General features: G+C 35.5%; 1 protein-coding gene across 2 annotated transcripts in view; it reads left to right on the top strand.

Annotated features, from left to right (window-relative positions):
- LOC111159681 (ELKS/RAB6-interacting/CAST family member 1) overlaps nt 1–24,325 on the top strand; it is a 510,890-nt gene that overhangs the window by 147,369 nt on the left and 339,196 nt on the right. Inside the window, exons 10-11 of one of the 2 annotated variants that reach the window (XM_022522254.1) lie at nt 317–510; nt 562–578. In XM_022522254.1, the coding sequence (XP_022377962.1) occupies nt 317–510; nt 562–578 (211 nt within the window). The remainder of the gene's footprint in view (nt 1–316; nt 511–561; nt 579–24,325) is intronic. The other variant, XM_022522253.1, reaches the window with a different exon arrangement.

Genomic DNA, 24,325 nt, shown 5'->3' with positions numbered 1-24,325 from the left:
GCTTGTCTGAATGTCTCACTTAGACTAAAAAAAAACTGTGTCTTGTCATATGATGATTTTTGGCCTAATATTCAGATATGTACAGTAGTACATCTAAACACAAATCCATTTGAAATCCATGATAATTATTTCTCAAGTTATTACTAATATTTTGTCTATGTAATATTTAAGCAGGGAAAAACTTCATAAATTGAAGATTAGCTATTAGATATTTGATAATTCTCTATTTAAATTGAAATACAGATGGTCCTTTGGGACATGGTTTGCCTGCTGCCACTATATATGTCTGATAGTATTTGAACACTTTTCTTTGAAGGCACATGAGGCAACACTGGAAGCCAGAGCCAGTCCAGAGATGAGTGACCGAATACAGCAGTTGGAGAGAGAGATTGCCAGATATAAAGATGAATCTAGCAAGGCCCAGGCAGAAGTTGACCGCCTCTTGGAAATCTTGAAGGAAGTGGAAAATGAGAAGAATGACAAAGATAAGAAGATCGCAGAGTTGGAAAGGTAAGGATAGGCAAGCTGAATGGTGGATTTACTATGTTAGAAAGGTTAAAGTATGGTTTTAAAACATAGTAAATACTTGTTTGGTATATCTGCCTCTTGGACTTTAGGTTCTTGTATTATTATTTTTATTAACTTTTTATTCCGAGTCATTGTAAATTTATTGCTGCAGCATCTGAAAGGCAACAACAAATGGGGATATATTAAGAAGTTGTGGACATCAGCATCATTGATTGGAAAGTAAGAAAGTATTCATCAGTAGAGAAGTTAAACTTTTCTACCAGCTAATCATGAGAGTGCAAGTAGCTACTTGCTTTTTAATTACTTTATTATCCACAGAGCAAATGAACCTCAAGTTCAGGGAGGTAATATTTTTTCATTGGCTTAGATTTTTTTTATTGAGCCGATGCTCCTTTTGGCTGTGAATTTTTAGACTTTACACAGTTCGTATTGTGGAGAAGCCGGCTGTTACATCAGTCCCTAGGTCAAATTTAGAAGAAGAGACATTTTGAGGATAATTTAAGTGACTTGGATATGATTTTTATGGGTCTTGACTTTGAATTCTTCAAAATGAGCTGTGTTTACAGATCTAGCCGTACAGCTTTCTTGGAATCTATCTTTCTTTCTTTCATAATTAGGGTGTTTTATACTAAAGATTAAGTAAATGCCTTTTGATCTCTTCTTTTACAGGATGTATTTAACATAAATTTATAAGTACATAGAAGTAGTTCTTCTAGTAGAACTTCATTAATCACCTATATTCTTCTAAATAGAGACAACAGTGACAGAATGAAGTCATTAACCTATGTGGCTTCTTAGAGCTGATTCTTAGGAATATTTCATTTTCATGTTCTTGAAGGTTGGGAAATAAGAAACGACTTTCATAAGTTGTTTATTAAGTTTAAAATTTTTGGGTGACTGGGAGATTTGATAATCCCCTGTGGAATTGATTTTTCTATTATTCTGTTCCCAAGAAACTAAAACAATAAAGTCTAACCCTCACAATTTTTCTTCACTATACTGATTGCATACTCATGAGATTCCTCTTACTTTTGATATTAACTCTATTCATATTTTCTGGTTCTGGATAAGACGAATGGATAGAATCTTTAGATCAGAATTAAAAATTACCCGTCTTAAAATGAGATTATTGAATTTTTGTATGCCCTTTTTCATGTTTGTATTGCAGTTTGTCCCCCAGCACACACACACTTACATACTCACATGAACACATGCCTCTCTGTTTTTGTGTTGGCCTGAAATCAGCAGTGCTGCACAGGTTTTAAAATGTAATACTTTTGATGGATTAGTGACTTCCCACCAAATATTTTAATATTTCAGAAGAGAAATTCTTTGATCATGTTTCATTTTTTGGTTTGTTTTCTTGTATTAGAAATCTACATTGAAATTACTGCTTGTTATTCCAGGCAGCTTGCTTGAAAAACTTCTTGATTCATTTTTGGACCTAATACTGTTTTTTGGAGTTGGGTGTGACTTGAAAGACAGTAAGAAATAGGATTAAATCTATATTTTATACCCAAAGCACACAAATTGCTTTTATTAACCACTGTATTTCTTACATTTTGAGAAAATTGTAAGTGATCTACTCTTTCCACAGAATATAACTTAAAAGGTTGAAAAGCACTGCACAGTTTTAGCCTCTGGCAGCATCGTCATTTTGTTTTAGGATTTGACACAAAGTTTCTTGGCTACCAAAAAAGGGAAAGTTTTTAAAACTCAGTTTTTGCTCCTGGATTCATAATTTGTTACTCAGCTATATAGTTTAAGATCTGAATAATAGTCAGACAGTTAGGATTATGCCTCTTGTTCCCCTGTTTGGTACTGAGGTGCATGTGTGTGGCTGCCATGTTTCTTTACTAACCATTTGCTTCTTGTGTTGCCATTCCACTGTTTCCTAATGTGTGGGTGTCTGTCTCCCCATAATTTATCATTTGAATTTCTCCACCTTTCTTTTAATTTGTATTATCATGGTCCTAATCCTTTGGGGTTTTGGTCTCTGTGTGTCTCCCCTCTTGGCCATGCTGTTTCTCAGAAAGCCAGTCTCCCGCAGTTTGTATCTTCCACGCCAGGTTTCTGTCCCTGCACCGTCAGGGGGGTTTGTTTGGGACTTCCTGGGAAAGTGAGTGTTATGTAAGGCTACAGTACTGTACTAGACTGAATTGCTCCTGCTGCTCCTACTACTGCTGAGGCTTGCTGGGAATTTTGCTTGATCAGAATTAAAGAACAGCCAGTTTGTGTCAAGTTGAACTGTAATTCTTGGGTACATGTTTTGTGGAAAAAGTACGTGTTCTCTCTGGTAAGGTTCTGGTATTGTTGATTATGATTGTCCTTGTCTTTGATTGTCGTCTTGATTATGATGTCATCGTCTTGATTATGATTGTCATTAGACCATTCCAGCATTGTCTAATGCTGGAATGCCCTTTTAAGTTATGTCCCCTTACTAGTGTGACGATAGTGCCACATCATAATTCAGGATGTAGAATTCATTCCCTAGGGTGTTTAGCAACCTTCTAAATGCAAAAAAAAAAAACAAAAACAAAAACAAAAAAAACAAAAAAAAACTGTTACAATAATTGAACTAGAGAAAATTCTTAGTAAGTTTTGCACATTTCCTAGTACTTCTTACATAAGGATCTTCAAGATTAAAGAACTCACAAAGAATTCCCAGACCTATTCTTTGTGATCTAGATAAAAAATGGTTAGTCCCTTACATTGCCCTTGTAGAACAATAGTAGCTCCTGTTAGAAGATGACTCAGTGTTGTGCCACTCTGCAATTTTTCGATTATTTATTTATTTATTCATTTGACACAGAGAAATCACAAGTAGGCAGAGAGGCAGGCAGAGAGAGGGGGAAGCAGGCTCCCCGCCAAGCAGGGAGCCTGATCTGGGGCTTGATCCCAGGACCCTGAGATCATGACCTGAGCCAAAGGCAAGGCTTAACTCACTGAGCCACGCAGGTGCCCCCACTCTGCAGTCTTTAAAGGGATTTATATATATATCTTCATATATATCTATATCTATATCTATATCTGCACATATAAAATATTTTCCCAACTAAATATAAGAAGTATTACTTCTAAATTCATATTTTATACTGTGGTGTGATTAAGTTGGGAGTGCAACCAGAGAGGCAGAAGTAGTAGAAAATACATATATATAATGTCTGGAAATTTATTACAAGGAGTAGTCTTGCATGATTGTGAGAGACTGTCAAAGGAAGTCTGAAATCTGGGAGACCAGCTAACGGAAAGAGAAGGTGATCAGCAGGATAAGAAATCCCATGGGCATGGGCAAAAATTCTGCCAAGTCCACAGGCAGAATTTTTTTTTCTCTCCTGGGGAAACCTCAGCCTTGCTTTTAGAGGCCTTCCAAAGGATTCAGTTATACCCACTCTGATTATCTGGGATAATCTCCTTTACTTAAAGGGATTAGAGGATTTAATTATATCTGCAAAATACTTTCATAGCAACATCTAAATTAGTGTTCAGTTAAGTATCTGGGCACTTTAGCCCAGCCAAGTTGACATTTTAAGAAGTTATCACCTGGTGATTTTGGATAGTCTTAATAAATCAATTTAAGGAAGAACAAAAACAAAAATAAATAAACCCTGGAGCTTTACCTGTCCGTATATAAGTAGATCAATTTAGATTAGCCTCAGGAACCCTGATGTAATTAAGAATTTTGCTTCTAAAGTGATCATAGTAGAGTTTCTATTTAGATTTATTTTAGAGAGGCTGATCTTTGGCATAATGTTTAAAATATTATAGGCTGATAGAATTCTGATTTAGTATCTTTTCAGACTTCTGCAATAATGGTTTAAAACGTTTTTTAATTAAAGAAATTGTTTTTATTGAGGTATAGTTGGCATATGACATTGTATTAATTTTGGTATATAACATAATGATTCAGTATTTGTGTAGATTGCAAAATAATCACCACAATAACTACAGTGAACGACGTCTTCTACCGTACACAGTTACAGAAATTTTTTTTTCATGTGATGAGAACTTTTAAGATTTATTCTCTTAGCAACTTTTACATATACTACAGTATTGTTAACTATAGTCACCATGCTGTATGTTAGATCCCCAGGAAGTTTATACCTTTTGACAAACTTTAACCATTTCATCCCCCCTCAATCCATACCTCTGGTAACCACTTAATCTGTTCTCTGTACCTGTGAGTTATTCTGTTTTTTTTTTGTTGTTTTGTTTTGTTTTGTTTTGATATATATATTTTAACTGAAATAGAGTTGACATACAGTTTTATGTTAGTTTCAGGTAAACAACATAATGACTTGACATTTATATAGATTATGAAATGCTTATTACAGTAATTATATTGACCATCTGTCACCATTCAAAGTTATTATATTATTGACCGTATTCCCTGTGCTGTATTTTCCATTCCCATGACTTAATTCTTCTATGGTGGAAGTTTGTACTTTTTTTTTCCTTTCACCTATTTCACCCATTCCATCTTCCCCCTCCCTTTAGACAACCACCATTTTGTTTTGTGTATTTATGAGTCTATTTCTGTTTTTTGTTTGTTTTGTTTTTGGTATTTGTTTTGGTTGTTGTTGTAGCATTTATCTTTTCTGTTTGACTTATTTCTCTTGGCATAATACCATCTAGGTCCATCCAGTTGTCCCAGATGGCAAGATTTTATTACTTTTTATGAATGAGTGATATTCCTTTAAAAAATATATACCACATCTTTTTTATCCATGTGTTGATGGGCACTTAGCTTGCTTCCATATCTTGATTCTTGTGAATAATGCTGTAGCAAACATAGGGGTGCATACATCTTTTGGAATTTGTGTTTTTGTTTGCTTTGGGTGAGTACCCAGATGTGGATTACTGGGTCTCATAGTATTTCTATTTTTAATTTTTTGAAAAACCTCCATATTGTTTTCTACATTGACTATACCAATTTGCATTCCCACCGGGGTTCCCTTTTCTCCACACCTTTACTAACACTGGTTATTTCTTGTCTTTTTTTGAGATTGCCATTCTGGCTGATGTGATATCTCACTGTGGTTTTGATCTGCATTTCCCTGATGATTCATGGTATTGAACATCTTTTGTCAGTTGGCCATCTTTATGTTTTCTTTGCAAACATGTCTATTCCGTCCTCTGCCCATTTTTTTAATTCGGTTTTGTTGTTGGTGTTGACTTGTGTGAATTCTTTATATGTTCTAGATATTAGTCCCTTATCAGATAGATCTTTTGCACATATCTTCTCCCATTCAGTAGGATGCTTTTTCATTTTGTTGATGGTTTCCCTTGCTATGCAAAAGCTCTTTGATTTGATATAGTCCCAGTAGTTCATTTTTGCCTTTGTTACCATTGTTAGAGGAGACAGATCAAAAAAATATATCGCTAAACTGATGTCTAAGTATTTATTACTTATGGTTTCTTTTAGGAGTTTTATGGTTTCAGGTCTTACCATTTAGGTTTTTTTTTTATCCATTTTGAGGTTTTTTTTTTTTTTTAAATGTGGGATAGAAAGTAGTCTGGTTTTATTCTTTTGTATGTAGCTGTTCGGTGTTCCCAACACCATTTACTGAAGAGAATATCTTTTCCCTATTGTGTATTCTTGCCTTCTTTGTTGTAGATTAATTGTGTCAGTGTGGGTTTATTTCATGGCTCTTCATCCTCTTTCATTGATCTATGTGTCTGTTTTTGTTCCAGTGCTATACTGTTTTGATTTCTGTAGCTTTTTAGTATACTTTAAAATCTGGGCTTGTGAGACCTCCAGCTTTGTTGTTTTTTCTCTGAATTGCTTTTGCCATTGAGGATCTTTTTTGTTTTCGTATAAATTTTAGAATTATTCTAGTTCTGTGCAAAATACATTGTTATTTTGATAGGGATTGCATTGAATGTAGATTTCTTTGGATAGCATGGACATTTTAACAATATTAATTCTTTCAACCCATGAGCATAATATATCTTTTCATTTGTTAATCTTTTTACTTCTTTACCTTAGTTTCAGTCCTCTCTTTGTCTCTTCTCTTACTTCATCTCCTCACCCAAATGCCTGGAACAGATCTTGTCCCTTCACTTTTTGAAAGGGCCTTCATTATACAGGAGATTTTTGCCTTCAATCAGGCAACTGTTTTAAAGAGGGATATATTTTGACCTTTTTTTTTTTTTTTTTTTTTTTTTTTAAAGATTTTATTTATTTATTTGACAGAGAGATCACAAGCAGGCAGAGAGGCAGGCAGAGAGAGAGGAGGAAGCAGGCTCCCCTAGAGAGCAGAGAGCCCGATGCGGGGCTCGATCCCAGGACTCTGAGATCATGACCTGAGCCGAAGGCAGCGGCTTAACCCACTGAGCCACCCAGGCGCCCCATATTTTGACCTTTTAAAAACAAATTTTTATTCTGGCAGAAATGGCCTTATTTCATTTTGAAATGTAGGCATTACTCTTACCTTGTTTGTATTCAATGATTGATTCTTTTTCTGTCCTTTAGTGGAAACATTAAAAGCAAACTAGCACATATTTTGGGTGGAAATTTCCTGTAGGAACTCTGCAAGCCTTGCATGTCTTCCTTTTGGTATTTATCAGGTAGATCTTACTTTTCTTAGAAAGATTCCCCCAAAGTTTTAATGTACTTTAACAGTTGTATTTGTTAATTTTAGCTGCCCTTTCTTCTTCTTCTTCTTTTTTTTTTTTAGCTGCCCTTTCTTGCATCATGACTTTTTTGTTTGTTTTTGGAAAGGGTTCTTTATATAGAGAGTTTTTCAAATACAAATAATGAGGCTGAGGCACAGAAAGATTATTAAATGTCTGGTCCTCTATCACATAAGTAAGTAGGTGATAATAGAGTTGTGCCTAAGAATTCCAGAAATCTAGAGTCTTTTCCTTCCTTTTTCCCCCCCAACCTCCTATGTTCAGATTTTCATTAATGAGATTACCTTCTAGAAGGGGAAGATGGAGACAACTGGATGATTCAGAGGCTGTTCACTTTAAGATCTTGCTGAGGTCAAAGGCTTTTCCCACGTGTTGGAATGCTGTCTTAGAGGACAGGTACTTTGCAACTGGCATGTTGGTTGCTTTGTCACCAGGTGCCAGTTTTTCCAGTCTGATTTAGGCTTTCTGTCAGTTTGGACTCAATAAAGATATTTCTGGCCCTAGAAGACTTAAGACTTCAACAAAGAGCAGCTGTTGTCTTTTCCTTTGTGATGGTGCTAGCAGAGGCATCTTTCCATGAATTGTGTAGTAGCTGGAAATTTCAGTGATAAGGTTTCAATTTAAGGTTTGGTTGAGCTCTCCTGAGAATACTCAGCGTACCCAATTAATACGTGCCTCTGGATATAGGATTATCATAGAGAAGGGACTTCTTGAACTTTGTACTCTTCAGTGGGGTCTTTTAATTTTTAAGACCAGCGTTAAATCACAATGATTTGAGAAGTTGGTTGGAACACTAGTAGGTAATTTTGGACCCTAGACTTTTAATTTCAGGTCCTGGAACTCTGGTGTGGAGACATGAAATAGAGAGGGAAAGCCAGGATACTGCTACTGCTAACATTCTAAGGAAGCAAGAGAATCGGAGACAAGTTTTTTGTTATTTATTCATTCACACACACACATATACACACACATTATTAGGCAAGTCCTATAAGGACTTATAATGGAGGAAACTTAGTTTTTTCAGTTTTTGATGGTTAACTTTATTTTTTTGCTAACCATCTTTTTTAGACCCTCATCTTGAACTATTAGTTTGAGGCTCTTGCATCATGAGTAAAATTAAATTTTGTGGGCTAGCAAGAAAACCTAAACTGCATGTATAATATTATCTCTAAGGGAATTACGTACTGATTTATAAACAACTGGCTTTATTTTAAAAGTGGAGTGTAACTAGTCATAAGATTTAGTTGATTTTGTACCCCCACCCCACCCCAATTTTTTTTTTTTTAAAGCAAGAGTGTTCTCACTTTTCTCAGAATTTAGGCTTAAGGTAGTTAACCCCTGAATTAGCTGTCTGAGCTGCTAAAGTAGTAACTTAATCTCATTTTGATAAGTGAGATAAATCTGTACTTCTGTGCATCAAGATCAATGCACTGAACTGAGCTTGAACACCAGCAAAATTGGGATTGTTTTCCTATCCTGTCAGGAGTGAGATATAATCTGGGGTATTATTTGCATGGATGTATATGTAAGAGAAAGAATTTTTCTGGTGGTATTTGGAAAAATTAGGGAAGATAGTTGCTAGGCTTAAATGCCATGGCTCAAGGATTTGGCCTTTTGAGTTTTTGATTGGCTTTTAAAGATTACTGGTGTCTGAAATTTTATATAATGAAAATGGAGTTGTCTTTACTTTTCATATATCTCCTAAAATGCTTTGGGAAATGTGAACTAGTTTACAGGATGATAGTTTAAATTTTTGGTTTGATAGTCTTAGTAGAATTACCTCTGTTTTTGTAAAAAAAAAAAAAAAAAAAAAAATTGACCTCAAAATTAGAAGATGAATCCTTTTTTCTTATCTGTTTTTTCTTACTCTTTTCTCGTTGACTAAAATTTTCTTTTTCTGTATTCATTTTTGGGAATCTGACCCATTTTAACTCTTACCTTTTTGGAAAAGCCAGTTTTACTGACTTCCCTGAGGTAGTAATTTCTCTTTTCTTTATTTGCACTATTCTTACAGTGTCTGTCATGCTCTGCTCTGTGACTCTACATTATTGAGGGCCTAATCAGTATATAGTTTGATACAAAAAGAATCCTTTCTTGTTTCACTGTCTCTAATCATCCCACATTTCTTCCATTTTTATCTTGTGTATTCAGACCTTTCATCAATTAAACAGAAGATTTTAGTCTGTTATACACTTATTAGTGATACTGCAAATATTATTTTTACTCATTTCTTCTATACGTTTGTAATGTGTTTACAGTTGTGCCTGTACTTTTCCTTCTGTAATAGTATAAGTAAATTCGTTTCTATAAAGTATTTTTATATAATTTAAAACAATCCTGTGGGATTATTTTTCGATCTGTAGGTTAGATAGAGGTGTAGATAACTTCCTACCTCTTTTGTCACAATGAAATACCAATTGTAACTTTTATTTTTACATTTTAACATCTCTGAATCTGGGATATGTGTGCAAATAACGGCATAGTTTAATTAGTATAGTTTTTTTTTCATCTTAGTGATACATAAAGTAATGGTACATCTTCTGTCCTTGGTGAGTTGATATTGAAGATGCATGCAAAGAGAGTGAATAAAATTGCTTCAGAGAATGTGGAAGTGAAAGAAAGTATTTCCAGATTAACTTTGTTTTCTGATGTACCCCATTTTAAATGTGTGTGTAGCCAAATGTATATATTTACTATTATAATTAGATACTTGATTATCTTACCTACTTCGTGTTTATTTATTTATATAGGTTGACCTGAAATTTTTTTGGACCTTTTTATTGGGAAAATGGGCTTTATGTTTGTGATTGCTTCATATTGGTTTCACAGTATATTTAGCCATTTACACAGTATAACCTAAAAATGTAAACCTACATATTTAGTCTTCATACTTACAAATTTTTTTTCGTAAAGAAATGCCAAATTGATACTCAGCTTAAGGTCTTCAGATATCCTCTGTCTAAAAATTTAATTAAGCTGTGTATAGCTTTGGCATAAACTCGTATACAATTATGAGGAGAATATTTCCTTAGAGAAGAATTTCCTTTCTTTTAAATTCATGATGATGTATCTTTGACCCATGAAGTTCAGTGTCAGAAAATGTGGTCTTCGTGTAGTTTGAGTAGAAGAGAAGTGACTGCTGCTGCAGCGTTGTGTGTTCTTGCTTGAGGGAGAATGGGCTGTTTAAAAAAAAAAAAAAAAAGGAAAGAAATATACCAAGACTATGATAACTGAAGATGACTGGTTCTTTATCTGATCCTGCTTGCTTCAGCTTGCTTTCTGAGGAAGCTGCTTGTTTCTTTCTTCTTCCTCCTTGATGAATTTCACTGATTTCATTTAAAAGAAGAATAAATCACACAGCTTTGCATCGTCAATCTATTAGATCATTTTTCCAAAATTTCTTGTGGGCACAGCACCTTGTAATTTGTTAGTACAGTCTTTATAGGAATTTTTGTTTAGTGGTTACCTTAAGTTTTTACATAAAGGGGCAAACATTAAAATTCTATGGAATTATTCTATATGCATATTTTTTCTTCCATATCAATTTCCCAAGAGCTATAGGTTGATGCCAAAGTGAAATATGACTCATGAACAATGAAATAGGTAAAAAGTTGCTCACTGTTGGTAGGAGTAAGCTTAATTTTTTTCCTGGTGGATTTACCCAAGTCTTATTTAAAGCCTTGCAACCATAGGAAATTTCAGTTAGTGTCATTGTTGATCTAAAATTATTCTGATTTATTGTGGCATAACCAACAAAGATAGAAAAGATACTTGGGAACAGTCATTTAGAGATTGGCCTATTTTTGAATTTGAACATTGTCTGCATTCTCTACTGTGTTAAATATGCCAAAGATGCATGGATTCATTTTATACATTCCCTTTAGGAATCTGTAAGCATCACAGAACATATAAAATATGCCCAGGGAGATGTCAGCAGACCCACATTTTAATCCTGGATCTGCCACTTACACATTGTGTGAGTGTGAGGAAGTCATTTTTATTCTCTGTTTTTCATTTCTCTTTATCTTATAGAATTGGAATAATAAATTTTGTCATCCTTACCTTTTATTATTTTCACAATGACTTTTAAAAACCCTGATTTAAAATACTGAAACATTAGAAAATATTAAAGTACAAATTGAAATGGTGCTTGCTTTCAAGAAATAAACTTTTGTTTTAGATTCTGAAAGTAAAATTTAGATCCTAAAGATGATCTGGACGGTGCTAGCCACTAGAAGTCTAAGTATTTGGAGGATAATGCTAACTTCAGTGAAATTGATTAATTTTTAAAAGGGAAAAACTGCCTGTTGTTATAAAAAGCAATAATGAACCACTGGGGCTTCGTGCTATGTAGGAATATTGAGCATGGCAACTTTGCATCTCTAAGTGCTGAGCACTATTAGAAATGGAGTGATGTTTATAGAGCTGTATATTCTTGTTCATTATTGCTTTTAGATTGCACCATTTCAGGTAGATTTTGGTAGATTTGAAATGAGAAAAAAAATTAGGTTCTAATTAGGAAAAAATTACAGTTTTCACATTTGGGATCATTATTTCAAGTTCTTCCTCATCATTTAGAATTCTGTGTTCCACAGAATGATTGAATCTCTTGGTATTTTTCTGCTTTTGTTGTGGATAAGTTGGATCCCAGAAATGGAGTTGGGGGTGTGTAAAGGAGTAGTCAGTTATAAGGTGGGTATGTATAAAATTAAGATGATTGAAGTTGTGAAATCACAGTTAACTACTTAAATGAGAAGGGGGAGGTGTTGACCTTCTCTCTTTTTCCTTTGCGTTTAATAAATTGTTTCTTCCCCCTGCTTCAAGAAGTGGTAAATTTTAAGCAAAAATTTTCCTTGAAACTTATATTAAGGTACAGTGGTGTAATCTAATATGAAAAAACACTTGTTGAGAGTTGAAAATCTGAAATTACTAATTTTTAGTGCCTGTGCAGAATCTGTGTTACCCCCTTACCTTCTCTAATCCTGTGCTTTTATGTTTTGTCTGTGTCTATGAATAACATTATTTCCTGAATATTGTCCTTATTAATTCTTTCTAACTTTCTCTTTCACATTTCCTTCCTGGATTTGCTGTTTTCTTCAGTCTCACCTCAAGGTCAGTATGCTTGTACTAAAACAAAGATTAAGAGCATGGTATACTAACATTGTCTGGAGCTTTATTTAATGAGGAACTGAAACGATAGCACTTACCCCAGGAAAGATATGTCTAGAAATCTAGTTAGGAGTACATAAAATGTCAGAAGTTCCAGGTTTACCAGAAGAGTGGATTCAATGTTATGTGCTTCAAAAGACAAAGTAGTCAGAAAGCAAGAATCAGACTGAGCAGGTTTTGACTGAGAGCGAAATAAAGATGAAAGGAATCACCAGGGGAATGAGAAGAAAAAATGTTTTAATTTAAATTTCATCAAAGACATAGAAAATGCAGCATGAATGTTGGAGGGAATATTGCTATAGTCTGTGGATTTTTAGAAGAATCTTAAAATTATTTTACATACACAATCCTTTACACCCTTGAAATTTTGGTTTTGTTTTGTGATTCTGCTGAATGGTAGAACAAGAGATAATCGAAGCAGCTGGTGGCACTTCGATTTATAAGTGCCAGAGGCACTACAGTAGAATCTTTACATAGTTCATTTCAGTTGCTCTTCCCAGCAAGTATGTAGAGAGATTTATCATTTCCACCGTTCAGGTGAATAGCATAAAATCTGAGCCCATTAAGTAATTTGTCCATCTTTATTAGGAACAGAAACTAACACTGCACAATTGGAAACCTGAATTTTTAAAAAATATTTTATTTATTTATTTGACAGACGGAGATCACAAGTAGGCAGAGAAGCAAGCAGAAAGAGAGGAGGAAGCAGGCTCCCTGCTGAGCAGAGAGCCCGATGTGGGGCTCGATTTCCAGGACCCTGGGATCATGACCTGAGCCAAAGGCAGAGGCTTTAACCTGCTGAGCCACCCAGGCGTCCCCTGAATTTTTTTTTAAAGAGGGAAGGGGAAGGACAAAGGGAGAGAGAGAGAATCCCAAGGAGGTTCCACACCCAGTGTGGAGCCTGGTGGGTTTCTATCTCACAACCTTGAGATCATGACCTGAGTCAAAATCAAGTCAGACACTTACCAGACTGAGCCACCCAGGTGCCCCAGAAACCTGAATTTTAGAAGTTATCTCTTTTGCATGTGAGCATGGAAATGTAAATGAAGGCATGAGAATTTCTGATGTGGTTCCAAAAATGATATGGTTAACACCATATTCACTTTACCTGGCTGCTGTTTTCTAATAGTAATGGCATCATATAAATTACTGTTTATAAAAGCAGCTGTCTTCTTTGAGTCTCACAGGTAGTGTATGGGTTACACAGGACAGATTATCATTCTGATGAGCAACAAAGATTAGGGAACATGATTTCTCCAGGGTCAACCAACTAGTAAGTGGTGGAATTAGATTTGAAGCCAGATCTTCTCATTTCAACCTCAGGACTTTATGTATTCTCTGTACTCTATAGTCAGAGTATGAACTATAGAGTCCCAGATAGGTTGAATCTTCTTAGGTAGATTTTTATCTGTGGTGTTTTCATCTGTAAAATTGTGATAATTATCTAATTTAAAGAGTTGTCAACACTGAATGAGTTCATATAAATAGAACAGCATCTGGTACAGGATAAACAATCAATAGATAGAGCTATTAGGATACTCCTTTTTGCCTTTTCATGGAGTCCTGTTGGATCTAGCATATGATAGTATGGTAGTATGGTGTGATATATTTCAGGTTCTTTAAAGTACTATACTGTTCTTACTAATTCTTACCACGGTTAATAGAAAGTGCAAAGTAGAATCTCAGGGCAAAGTTGTGTATCTGTAGAAAATGTGAAAAGGAGACATATTCCTTCTGTAATGATATTTTAAGACTCCACTTATCTTTTTAGGTGCTACGTTTCTATTATAGGTAGATAAGATGTTGAAGCGTTTTAGGAAAAAGGTTCTCTTTCCCATTTCTTCTCCCTGGTATTTCTTCTCATTGTTTAAATTGATGACCTAAATGATATTTCTGAAAAAGTCCCCTTACCTTTGACTTATTTAAGAATAAAGCAGTTTGGGGGCACCTTGGTGGCTCAGTTGTTAAGCATTTGCCTTTCGGCTCAGGTCATGATCTTGGTGTCCTAGGATTCAGCCCTGCATCAGGCTTCCTGCTCTTTCCCACTCCCTCTAGTTGTGTTCCTGTGCGCGCTCGTGCTTTCTCTCTCTCTCTCTCCTTCTCTTTCTCTCTCAAATAAATAAAAAATAAATAAAATCTTTTAAAAAAGTATAAAGCAATTTATGTGGGTTTGAAATACAGTAAAAAGCAAAATTAGCGTGGGGCACCTGGGTGGCTCAGTGGGTTAAAGCCTCTGCCTTCGGCTCGGGTCATGATCTCAGGGTCCTGGGATTGAGCCCCGAGTCGGAGCCCCGCGTCGGGTTCTCTGCTCCGCGGGGACCCTGCTTCCTCCTCTCTCTCTGCCTACTTGTGATCTCTGCCTGTCAAATAAATAAATAAAAGCTTAAAAAACCAAAAAACAAAATTAGCCCTTCTTTCATACTTACACTGATCTAATTTTTGAAGAGGTGTCTTCATCAGATTTACACTGTCCCCTTCCTTTTCTCTTAGCAGATAACTTCCCATCCTTTGCCTGGTAAATAGAGCTTTAGGGTATCCATAGTCCTGGGTTAATGTTTTCACTCATGTTACAGCTCTTTTCCAAGGCCAGATTTTCCTATCCTCTTTTATTCCTTCCCTCTTCTCAGTTTTAAAACCCTTGCTCCATAAGTGAAGTTCTCCTCCTTATTTCTATTCTCTTCCTTTCCACAGATTATCGCAAACGTAAAACATATACTAGTTTCCCCCATCCTTAAAAAGAAACAGAAGTAATCCTTCTCAGTATCTTTTCCTTGGCCTCAGTTCAATACAGCATCTTATTTTTACCTTTTTTTTTCCTACTGACTTGCACAGTTTCTGAAAAAATTCATTTATGTTTCCTGCCTCCACTTTCCACACTTGTATTTCTTTTCCAAATGTAATCTGGACTCTTTTCTCACTGCGGTGCTAGATGGCTTCAGTGATAGGCCGTTGCCAAATTTGGTGACTTTGGTTTGTCTTGGGCCTATTGACCTTTCTGGGGTGTTAGATATTATTGATTATCTCTTTTCTTTTAGAAGGTTGTCTTTTGTCCTTTATGTGACATTGTTTTCTGCTAGCTCTCTTAACACCTCCTTGACATTTTTCAGTCTATTTTGCTTTTCTTTCTTTCTTTCTTTCCTCCTCCTCCTCCTCTCCGCCTCCTCCTCCTCCCTTCTTCTTCTTCTCCTTCAAAGATTTTACATGTTCATTTGAGAGAGAGAGGGACAGAGGGAGAAGAGACTCCCCGCTGAGTATGCTGAGCAGGGAGGCTGATGCAGGGTGGATCCCGGGATTCTGGGATCTTGACCTGAGCTGAAGGTAGACTCTTAACCAGTTGAGCCACCCAGGCACCCCTGCTTTTTTCCCTTTTACATGTTCCTTAACCCTTGGGCTTTCTCATATCCTTGTAAAAAATTTCATTTTTGTTTACATTATTGGTTACTTGCCTTATTATTACCAAAGTCCCAGTTTTATTTATTTTGTTTTGTTGAAGTTTTTATGGAACTTCTGTTTCAAACTGTACTTACTACAGAACAAAACCTACATTGTTTGCAATAAAAGTAGCAAGCACAAATACTCCATTTAAACAGTGATATTCCCATTTGCTACTGTAAAGATTTTCTCCACATACTTTAGTAAAGCCTTGTGGGTACCACTTAAGTAATTCCAAGTGTTGGTACAGTCTGAACACAGTTCAGCTTTAGTAACAAAATACCATGAAGCCTTGTGTTTGGAGAACTTTGATCTCTAACTTAAACATGAAGTGGACATATTTTTACAGGGAGGTTTTAGCACTTTTGCTTTTATATGACAGGTTTTGATCTAAATATCTCTAAACAAAACCCTGCCCCAGAAGAATTTGTCTGTGGAAGTCACTGTTGTATGCATAATTCTCTGAGTTACAAATTGTGCTAATTATCATATTGTTAGTTTTTTGTAGTTTTTACTCTAGTAATAAATGCCATTAAACTATACTTACTTCTAAATAAGTTTATTTTCCAAGGAATACAAAATAAAACAGGTTTTGTTTTTCCATTGGCAAAGATCGTTTTGGTTGTGGTGTGTAAAAAAAGTCTTTCTTCAGGTTGGAATTTAGTGCAGTATTTTTTTCTGTACAGAAGCATTTCACCATTTTAATTGTGGTTTTGCCAAGTCCAATTGAGCAGGTCCTTAAGAGAGTATTAATAGTTTAAGATTGGATTGGATATTTGGATAACTTCATTATGGGACCTTGGACAAGATACTTAACTCTTAAGTGTTTGTTTTAACCACCTGTTTTGTGTTAATAGTGACACTTAAGCGTAGTGTTTGTTTTTTAAGCATTTCTGGTTTGGACAGATTTATTTGTTTTCTCTCCTCCTCTCTCGTTCTCTCTTGCTTTCCTGTGTCCCTGTTTCCATTTAGTACAAAGCAGAGAGATTTTTATTTAGGGTGATGAGTCAGTGAGCCATTTCTCTGATTGCACATCTTAAGAGTTTTTTTTTTTTTTCATTATTGTCTGATACTAAGCTCTAAGACCTCATAAGGTAACATTTATAAAAAGAGGTGTAACTATATATTAAAGGCTTCATTCTTTTCTTTTTTGTTTTTAGCTGAACTGTTCAGGATTTTGTAGGCCCAAAAGCATTTCTGACCTTGTTTGATCTGTTTACAAGGAGTTTGATTCATAGACAAGAGTTTTTAAATCTAGGAGAATGACCTGTTTTTAGTTGCATTTTTTTGTTCCTACCTGTCATTCTTTTGGCTTTCTTAAACAGCATTATTTTTCAAGAATGTATCTCCTTATTTTTTTTTTCAAGCAATACTATTGCCTAGTCTTTTTGTAATGGGTTACGCAAGCACAGTGTAGCCACACCTCCATTAACTAACTTCTCCTGAAATATAGTGTTATTATTTTGAATTATTCATTGGTAGAAAAAAATGTATGAACACATACTTGTCCTGATCTACCTGATTGTTCTGCTGAAAAGTATTGAGTTTTGTGCCATGATGCATTGAGAAGTGGTAAATGTAGTTTTTCTTAGTATAGCTGTAGACAATTACGTGGCATTCTGTACATGAGCTAAAGATGACAAATTCAATAGTGAAGGGAAGAAAGTCTAAATTTACAGTTAGTTGAAATTTGAATTTGTATATGGTTGCCAGATTTAGCAAATACACATATGAGATACCAGTTAAATTTGTAAACAATGACTACTTTTTTAGTATTAATGTGTTGTAAATACCAGGACATACTTAGACTAAAACATTGTCACATATCTGAAATATAAATTTGAAAGGACTTTCATTATTTTATCTGACAAATATCATTCCTCCCAATCTCATTCTTTATCTCATTTCATATCATAACAATTGTATGAAGTGGATGATATTTTCCTGTTTTACAGATGAGAGAATTGAGGTTCAGCGGAGTTAGTGGACTTACTCAGGGTCATTGCTACAATATGGCAGAGTCTTTAGTACAAATTTGGTTTCTCTGATTTCATGTTTACCACATACTCTAATTTTCCTGTTTCCTGTTTAGTATATCCTTGTGAGGTCCAGATGCAATCTGTAGATTATGTTTTAAATATATGTTTTTACCTCCTCGGAGTATGGGGGTCAGAAGTTGGATTAATTGTGTTATCCTTTGGTGAGAATTGCCACTCTTACCATTTCTAGCCTGCTGTATGAGATACTCCTTCAGTAGTGATGGGATTATTTCCGGGTGTTCCCCTGATGATTCATACAACACTTACAGCTTTGTTCAAGAAAAGCTCCACAATAACTTATATTTTAGATAGTGTGATTTTTTTGGTAAGGTTAATTTAGAACCATGCTTCTCAAATTTTAATGGCATACAAATTATATTGGAGTTTGTTAAAATGTTGTTCTGATGTGTGGGTTTGGATAGGGCTTGGGCTTTTTACATTTCTAACAGCTCTCAGACAGTGTTGATGATGCTGATTTGCAGAGGTTGCTTTGACTGGCAAGGCTTTAGAGCACTGGCTATGAATGAACAGTTTTGGAATTGATTTTTTTTTTTTAAGATTTTTATTTATTTATTTGACAGAGAGAGAGATCACAAGTAGGCAGAGGGGCAGGCAGAGAGAGAAGAGGGAGCAGGCTCCCCGCTGAGCAGAGAGCCCGATGCGGGGCTTGATCCCAGGATCCTGAGATCATGACCTGAGCCGAAGGCAGAGGCTTTAACCCACTGAGCCACCCAGGTGCCCCTTGAATTAATTTTTATCTTTTTAAAAAATTTTTCACATTTAACATTATCCCTGTTGATTTCTCTATATCAGCTCATATTTGAACTTACAAGAATCTATTCTCCATTGATTTCAAGGTAGTAAAGCCACCTTTTGCCTCTGTTAAAGATCCTCTGGGGTGTTATACTGGCATGGAATGCCATATACAGGAAGAAATGTATCTGCTTAAATTTTCTTCACTTATTTTTCTTAAAATAGAATTATTTTGTTTCTGTTTTGCTTGGGATATTTACCCCCACTGGTCATAAAAGACATTGTTAAGATGTTGTTGCTAGCTCTTTGGTCTAGGTATTAAGCATTTCAGTGTTAGTTATGAGTTTCTAAATTAAAAAATCACTTAAGTTTGTTAAACTTAACTATTTTGAAAGTGGTAGCAAAAATTTATTACCTTCATATGTGATCTTTTAATTGAGATGTAAAAAGGAGAGTTCTTTGCGGATGACTTTCTAAGGGAGCTAAAAGCAAGGAGTAATAGGTTTAGAGAAGTGGTCATGATTTAGTTTGGAGATAATAAAAAAAACTTACAAAATGTGTTATGAGAGGAAGAGTCAGCACAGGCTATCCTTACCTGATTTAAGGGAGGTTGGTTAGTATAAAGTATATTAGCTTGTGTGTTCTCATTACTAGTTCATTTTATCTGTGTAACTTCAGGGCAAAGTCAAATTGATCCTTTTTTGCATTACTGTAAAAGCTATCTAACTGTCCCTCTGTCCCCCAAATTATGATTCCCCTTTAGTGTGTTTTCCTAAATTTTGGAAATCTGATTGTGTCACTTCCCTATATAAAGTCTTCCACATTTGGGATAAACTACCAATTCCTTGCTTAGTGTAACGTAATTACTTGATTTTTGTTTATTTTAGCTTCCTTTTTCTCTGTTCTCCACCAATTTTATTTAAAAAGTTTAAAGATTATTTATTTATTTATTTAGAACATGCATGCAAGCAGGAGAGGGGCAGAGGGAGACGGAGAGAGAGAGAATCTTTATCTTTTTAAAGATTTTTTGTTTATTTATTTGAGAGAGAGCAGAGCAAGGAAGAACATGAGTGGGGCAAGGAGGGGGAGAGAGAGAAGCAGGCTCCCTGCTGAGCAGGGAGCCCAGTGTAGGGCTCCATCCCAGAACCCTGGGATCATAACTTGAGCCAAAGGCAGCTGCTTAACTGACTGAGCCACCCAGGTGCCCTGAGGTAATGTCTTATAGATGTAGAATTATTCCCTGACTCTTTCTGCCTGAAACTTTTGGCTCCTTTTTTGGTCTGTCCACATAAAGTTGAAAGTTAAAATGTCTTACGTTTATTTAGTTTCTAATAGTTCGCAGTGCACTTTCACATCTACACCATCCATACACACATTTACACCATCCAGTGTAAACGAAGAGACAAATGTATGGAAGAACTAAAGGCTTATTTTTTTTACACTCATCATTTTAAGTGGAGGGAAAGTGTAATTTTTAAAAGGCAGACCTGCATAGAAATGCTCCCAACTTTAGGGCTGAAGCTCACTTTCTGAAGAGTTCAGTTGAGAAAAATGAAATGAGTCAATATGAGAATGCCAGAATACGCTGTTCTTCTGGAAACAGGAAAAAAAGACTGAAAGATGAAATTTCTTCAGAACAAAGGAAGCCATGGAAGGTAACAGCTCTATAAAGCTATAGCTTTCCACCTTTTACTTATTGTGTATGTATCATGTAAGCCGTATTAGTCAGTATTTGGTTTCAGAGATGTTACCAAATAATCATTTTTTGCTTATAATTAGACTGGTTAAGTATATGATATTTGTAGTCAGACAGCCCTAGAGTTGAGTACCATTTCTGTGATGTGTAAAACTGTAATTTGGGTTAATTACTAAATTTTATTGAGGGTTTGGGCTTTTATCTATAAAGTAGAATAAATGAAAGCTCATGAAAGTGTTTTGAATAAAGTGACAAAAGAGATGATGTGATGATAAACATTAAGGTGCTTCGTATATGATGAAAAACTTACAAAGGTGATGAAAAACTTACAAACTTACAAAGGTTATTATTTTACTTATCTAACATAGTGCTGGACTTAACATTCAAATATAGAATGTTCAGTCACACACAAACCCACCTAGCCCTTCCCACCACCTGCAAAGTAGGTGAGCATTTCCGTAATTCCGTAATTCTCTGCAGGTTAATGTATGGGGAATTTAGGATTTAAATTTATGTATTAAAATATAGTAAGGCAGGTGTGTGTGTTTATGTGCACGTGTGCATGTGACAATGAATGTCACTAGCTTTTTGCCACGTGCCAGATCCTATGCTATGCATTTTTCATACATTCCACATAACAACTCTATATCACAAATTAAAATCTAAAAAACAAAAAGCCCTGAAATTTAAAAAGAGCATTTGATCGCTTAGGTAATGAATAGTAAACCAATATTTAATCCAGAGCTCTCCAATCTTAATCATTATATTCTCATCAGGGGCTCTCACAGCACCAGGGACCTTGAACATGTTTTGAGATTTATGAGTTTACTATGCTGATGTTATGATTTTCTGTTTTCATTTCAGTGATAATCTAAAACACAATTTATGTACATATTTTGGATCATCTGGGTGAAATCTTATACCTAGCACATTTATCCATATGCACTCAATTCGTGGTTATGATCTCATTGTTATTAAGTATTACTCCTGTAATTGCTATGGACCAATGAGGAAAGAAGGAGGATTTTATTTCAGGCAAAGTTCAAATGATGTTATGATGTGCTGTAGGAAGCAAAATTGTCTTTACCACTTTGACGAAGGAAAGTTTAGGGACAGTTTAATCTTCTTATGAGTCAAAAGCACTTGGACCATAGTAGTAAGTACCATCTGTGCACTGTAAGCAGTGATTTGCCTGCGTCTTAAATCAATATTGGCAATTTGAATTTCACTGTATATTTTAGTTTTTCTTATATTCAATCTCTAAGTCTAGAGTTAATATTAGTGTATTTCAAGTAATTTATGAACAGAATCTACAAAATATTTTCCTTTACACATTATGCTATAATATATCATACTTAGTTCAGGTGTAGACCCTTCAGTCATGGGGATGAAGCAGTTCTGCTCGCGGGGAGTGCTGGAAAGCTTTGCCAGGATGCTAGCATTTCAACTTCATCTTAAAGGATGAGTACTTGTATGCTAGGCAGAGATAGGGTAATGGCATTAAGACATCTGAAGAGCCCAAAACAAAAACACTCCAAAACAAAAAACTTACTGCAGGAGGAAATAGAAATATAGACATATGAATAGAAATGTAGATGATCGTTAAGGGCCTTTGGTGCTAATTAAGGGAGTTTAGATTTTATTATGAGGTCACTGTGTCTCAAAAGTGAAACACCGGAATGTAAACTAAACTTTTATAATTCACTTGTGGCATGCTGAATTTTTATAAATTAAATCATGTTTTGTGTGTACTTGGAACTCTATTGGTTAAAGACCCCTTGGAAGAGGAATTTAAATGTTTTTGTAATGAAAATACAATGTAAATTTTCAGATTTATAAGTTACAATTTTTATTTATTTATTTTTGCCTCCCTTCAATGAAATCAGAAACTTTAAACTTGATTCTTTCCCTCCAGTTCAGTGGAATGCTTTAGTGATTAATAGTCTTCTACCCAATTGATTTAATAATTTTCATTGAATTTTACCCAAAATTTATGAAGAAAACCACTTAGTGAGTTTGCTGATCCCTAGCTTTTATTTGCACCAGAGAAAAACTCTTAGCATTATCTACTCAATATATCTGCTTTTTATTAATGTTGTATTAATGCTTTGATTCCCATAGTAGCCTCCAGCTGTTACTTCTCCATGTGCATGTTACAGAGAAATGTCCAAGTTAAATTAGTTTTTAAGCTGAGCCCTGTGAAACCAAGTAAAGAAGTATGAAAGGTGTCCTCTTTCTGCACACCAAGCTTGGATTACTGTTTTGTGGTGTGATTAAACTGGCATTCACAGTGCTCATCATTGGCAGAGCCTTGGGCCAATGAAAATAAATGCCTTAATATCTACAAAGCACTTTTGAGATGGAAAGAGGGAAACAAGAGAGCAGGAAGTAAAAAGCTATATGTGTTCCATTGTTCTTTGTGCTAGAATGTTACTTTTCCTAGGTCATGAGGCCTCCTAGGTCTGACTTCCACCAAGAAGGGTTGTATCTCTGGTTGAATCTGTGAGGCCTGAGGCGTAGAAACAAAAATATGAAAGGGAGAAGAAAATTAAATAAAGTAGGAGTGTTGGGGAAGAAGAATAAAATTGAAGAGGGAAAAATAAAATGAAAAGAAAAAATAGAGGTGAGGCTTGAGGATATATATGTTTATTTCTCTTAGTACCAACATTTTGCTCGAAAGTCTAAAGAAGGGGGCACCTGGGTGGCTCAGTGGGTTAAGCCTCTGCCTTCGGCTCCAGTCATGATCTCAGGGTCCTGGGATCGAGCCCCGCATTGGGCTCTCTGCTCAGCAGGGAGCCTGCTTCTCCGTCTCTCTCTGCCTGCTTGTGATCTCTCTCTCTGTCAAATAAATAAATAAAATCTTAAAAAAAAAAAAGTCCAAGGTTATATGTCTTGTTTTAGGCAATGATAGAAATTAAGATTAATGCATAAAATAAATGGATGCTCTCCATAAAATGCTTGTGCTTTCTTGTGTCATTATCAATAAATTAAGGAGAAATACAGAGTGAGCAACACAGACCCAGCTCTTTTTAAAGAATGAAAACAAATGACAGTATAATTATTTTGCCACAGATCCCAAAAGTCAAGTCATTATTTTAAGGCAGGAATTTTCTTTCGTTTTCTGTTTCTCTATCACATGTTCAGATTTCTTGGCACAATACAACCATAGCATTGTGTCATATTCTTGGTCTGGTTTTTTTGGACTTTATAAATGGATTTTGAATATACCAACAGTGCTGGGTTCTTACCTTTATAGAGTTTGGGTAACAGGCATCAACTGTTGCAGTAAAACAACTCCACAAGTTATACTGAGATGTGAGAATGGGTTCTCTCCTTTTCTTTTCCTCTCTTCTGGTGTCATTCTAAGCAGAGTCTTTTCTTAGACGTGGGGGATTGTGTGCTTGTTCTGGCCAGCATAAAACTTCTCTCTTTCCTTTCCTGTGTATTTAAGTATGAGGAGATGATGGTTATCTGTTGGAATTCTGCATGTTGGCTGAGTGCTGCTACAAGATACAGTGCAGCCCTGACTGCCACTGCACTGAGATACTGAATAGAAGTTGGGAGAAAAAGACACACAACTGTCCTGGCAGGTCTCGCTTCAGATTTATGGCTCCATATTTCAAATGTGTTCCCAATTATACAGGCATTCTAATGCAAATGCCTATTAAATTTGATTTTACATTTCCAGAGATGATTATATCCAACCCTCTCTTCTCTTGTCAAATCTCCAAATTCCCTCCACTCTCCCCCTACCTCACAGCTGCTGACTTCACTTCATATTACAGTGAGAAAAATCCAAATCAGATGCCATTCACCGCATCTTCCCAGCATTAGATCTACCAGTTTATGCGCATCTGTACTGGTGTGTTTTGCATGTTCTTTTACAGTGGTGTCACTGTTCTAAGTTCAACACTACCACTTTTTCTCTTAATCCTATCCTAGTCCCCCAGTTCAAGGATGGTGCTTTCCTTTATTTTAGAAATTTTGCTCTCTCCTAGTGCATTATTTAAGCATACTTCAACATTTCCATCCTCCATCTTTGAAAGTCCCTCCCTTGACATGATGGTCCTTT

The sequence above is a fragment of the Enhydra lutris genome, unplaced genomic scaffold (genome assembly GCF_002288905.1).
Source record: "Enhydra lutris kenyoni isolate GAN:26980312 unplaced genomic scaffold, ASM228890v2 scaffoldscaffold69, whole genome shotgun sequence".
NCBI lineage: Eukaryota > Metazoa > Chordata > Mammalia > Carnivora > Mustelidae > Enhydra > Enhydra lutris.
Note: the sequence above shows the minus strand (reverse complement) of the source record. Positions and strands in the feature narration are given on the sequence as shown.